The sequence below is a fragment of the Echinococcus granulosus genome (assembly GCF_000524195.1).
Source record: "Echinococcus granulosus chromosome Unknown EG_S00364, whole genome shotgun sequence".
NCBI lineage: Eukaryota > Metazoa > Platyhelminthes > Cestoda > Cyclophyllidea > Taeniidae > Echinococcus > Echinococcus granulosus.
Window position 1 is genome coordinate 9,862 of NW_020170744.1, and position 2,223 is coordinate 12,084.

The 2,223-nt window shown below is 42.9% G+C and overlaps 1 protein-coding gene across 1 annotated transcript; it reads right to left on the reverse strand. All coding sequences in view use genetic code 11, as the record gives it.

The window, feature by feature from the left end:
* Positions 1–526: 526 nt before the first annotated feature.
* EGR_11075 (hypothetical protein) lies at positions 527–1,395 on the reverse strand (the record flags this gene model as incomplete). Its single annotated transcript, XM_024500324.1, has 2 exons — positions 527–721; positions 1,108–1,395. 2 exons carry the CDS (start codon positions 1,393–1,395, stop codon positions 527–529), a joined length of 483 nt encoding a protein of 160 aa, XP_024345263.1.
* Between the last annotated feature and the right edge of the window lie 828 nt (positions 1,396–2,223).

Genomic DNA, 2,223 nt, shown 5'->3' on the forward strand with positions numbered 1-2,223 from the left:
CGACTGCCTACATACCAACCATGAGGGAAAATACTTCTTATCTGACTTTCATTTGGAGAGAATTCCGAATTTGTGGAATGCGGTGGGTAGCGTGTTTGAGAAGGTAAGTTGACGCCTCGAGGTGCGCATATACTACTGACAAATGGCAGTAGACACAGCACCTTATTCAAACGTGAGAGCACAAATAGCGTCTCCAATTGCTAGTGAAATGTTTGTTGAGGCAAAATTTAGTTGGGTACGGCATTCTAGGTATGCTAACAGAATTTGCTGATAACTCTAGAAGTGGTTTGACACAGTGCATTGAATTGCCTCTTCTGTTTATTATAGAAAAGGATCTTATTTCTCAGCATTTTATGGGCAATAATGTGAGGGCCGACAACTCAGTTGAAACTAACTCGTCCTCCTTACTAAACTTCAACATCACTCACACCTCAACCCAAAGTAACAGGAAGGCACGTTAAATGCTAACATCATAGTTAACCTTACTAGTGCCATAATTTTATTTCCTTTAACCTTACTATAACAATCAGAAGACGGCATAGTTTGCATAGTCTGCATAGTTTCGGTAGAAGAGGAAAGCGAAGTAGTCAGCAAATGGAGGACTGGAAGAGACAGTGACGGAGGAAGTGGAGGAGGCGACAGGAGGGAATGATTGACCGATGGGATGGTGGGGATACAGTCCCTCCTCCTTCTCCTCCTTCCTGTTCACAACCGAGTGGTCCTAGTAGAGAAGACGGTGGTCAACAGGCACCGGTGTGGACATTAATCTTACACAGACATGGCGTTTGAGTTCGTCAAGCCTAGGATGCTACTGCGAAACGGTAAGTAGCATGTAAGTGCACTGGACCCTCTTTACTGTGCTTAATACGATTCAACAGTCGACCTCTGCTTCAAGGGTCATTAACATTAGATTGTCTATTCCCTTATTTGAGATACTATAGAGAAATAAACAGGCATACTTGAAGAAATGAACCGAACAAATGAACAATAGAAATTATGGCGGCCCATCTAACCAGATATTACTTCCATTTTTTTTTCAAGACAGCACAATGTCTCACCTTGTAACAATTGAGGAACTGAGAGAGGCACGAAATAACCTTCGCTGACTCTGCAGATGGTAGAATTGTGGATCACATCACCACTTCCGTTCCACTGCTCCCACTCGCCCCAGTTACTGATGTTATTGGCGCCAGTTATGAGAGGCTTGAGTAGATGCAAAAAGACATGAGTGCAGGCACCACTGGAGGCGACGTGAGAGACGATGTATCCGAGGCAACAGTCACTGATACACACCAGGAAACTGTTACCCAGTTGACCGTGGATAAGTGCTTCTGAGGGAAGGCGTTTCAGGGTAATGGGAAGAAATGGCTCAGTAGAGACATAGATGTAGGGCATCTACTTTAAACACTATGTTCCTCAAAATGGGTTCATATTACAGTTTTCAAAGTGGATGATCCAAGTTTGAACAGTTGGTTAGTTTGCTTGACATGGATGATGCTCTAATCAAAGGGAGACAATATTTCAATTAGTTGCTTGGGCTATTTCCACACCCATCTCATTGTCTACCTAGTGTCTGGAAGGCGCCTCTAATGCGAAAGCATTGATTAGTGCTCCAGAATACCGGCCTGTTCAGATGATGCGTCCGCACGCTTCCAAATCACTCTCATGGCACGAGTGAATCATGTGTTGACCTTTAGCGGTGGTAGCTGTCACGCCTTAAGCATAAAACTTCACTGATTGACAAAAAATCGACAGCAAAACTGCCAAATAGGCGGCAAAACACTTAGTAAAAGCATTTTACATTAATGTAAAGGTGTAATCAGCAGCATCGAAATTAAGTACGCTTTTAGTAGTTTAGAGCCGTCCGTGGCACCTAAGTGTGACACATAAACTTCCTTGCTTAAAAAAGCAAGTTTTACATTCCTGGGATATCAAATCAAAAGGAGAGCAATTAAAATTGATAAAAAGGGGGAAGGTTAACCGATTGTAGTGTCATATATGCAAAATTACCTGGCCACCGGTAGTTCATCGACATCTGTGACCTACATGTCACCTACACCACGAAGGCATTTAGTGTTTCTTTTTGCAGTTGCCCGCTTTTGCCTACTTTTTTGAATTTGATCTCATAATTGTCCGAATGACGCACTTTTCCACCCTCCACTATACGCAAAGGAAATTTGGAGTGGTAACAATTATTTGAAGCATGCGGTCCAATTACGGTGC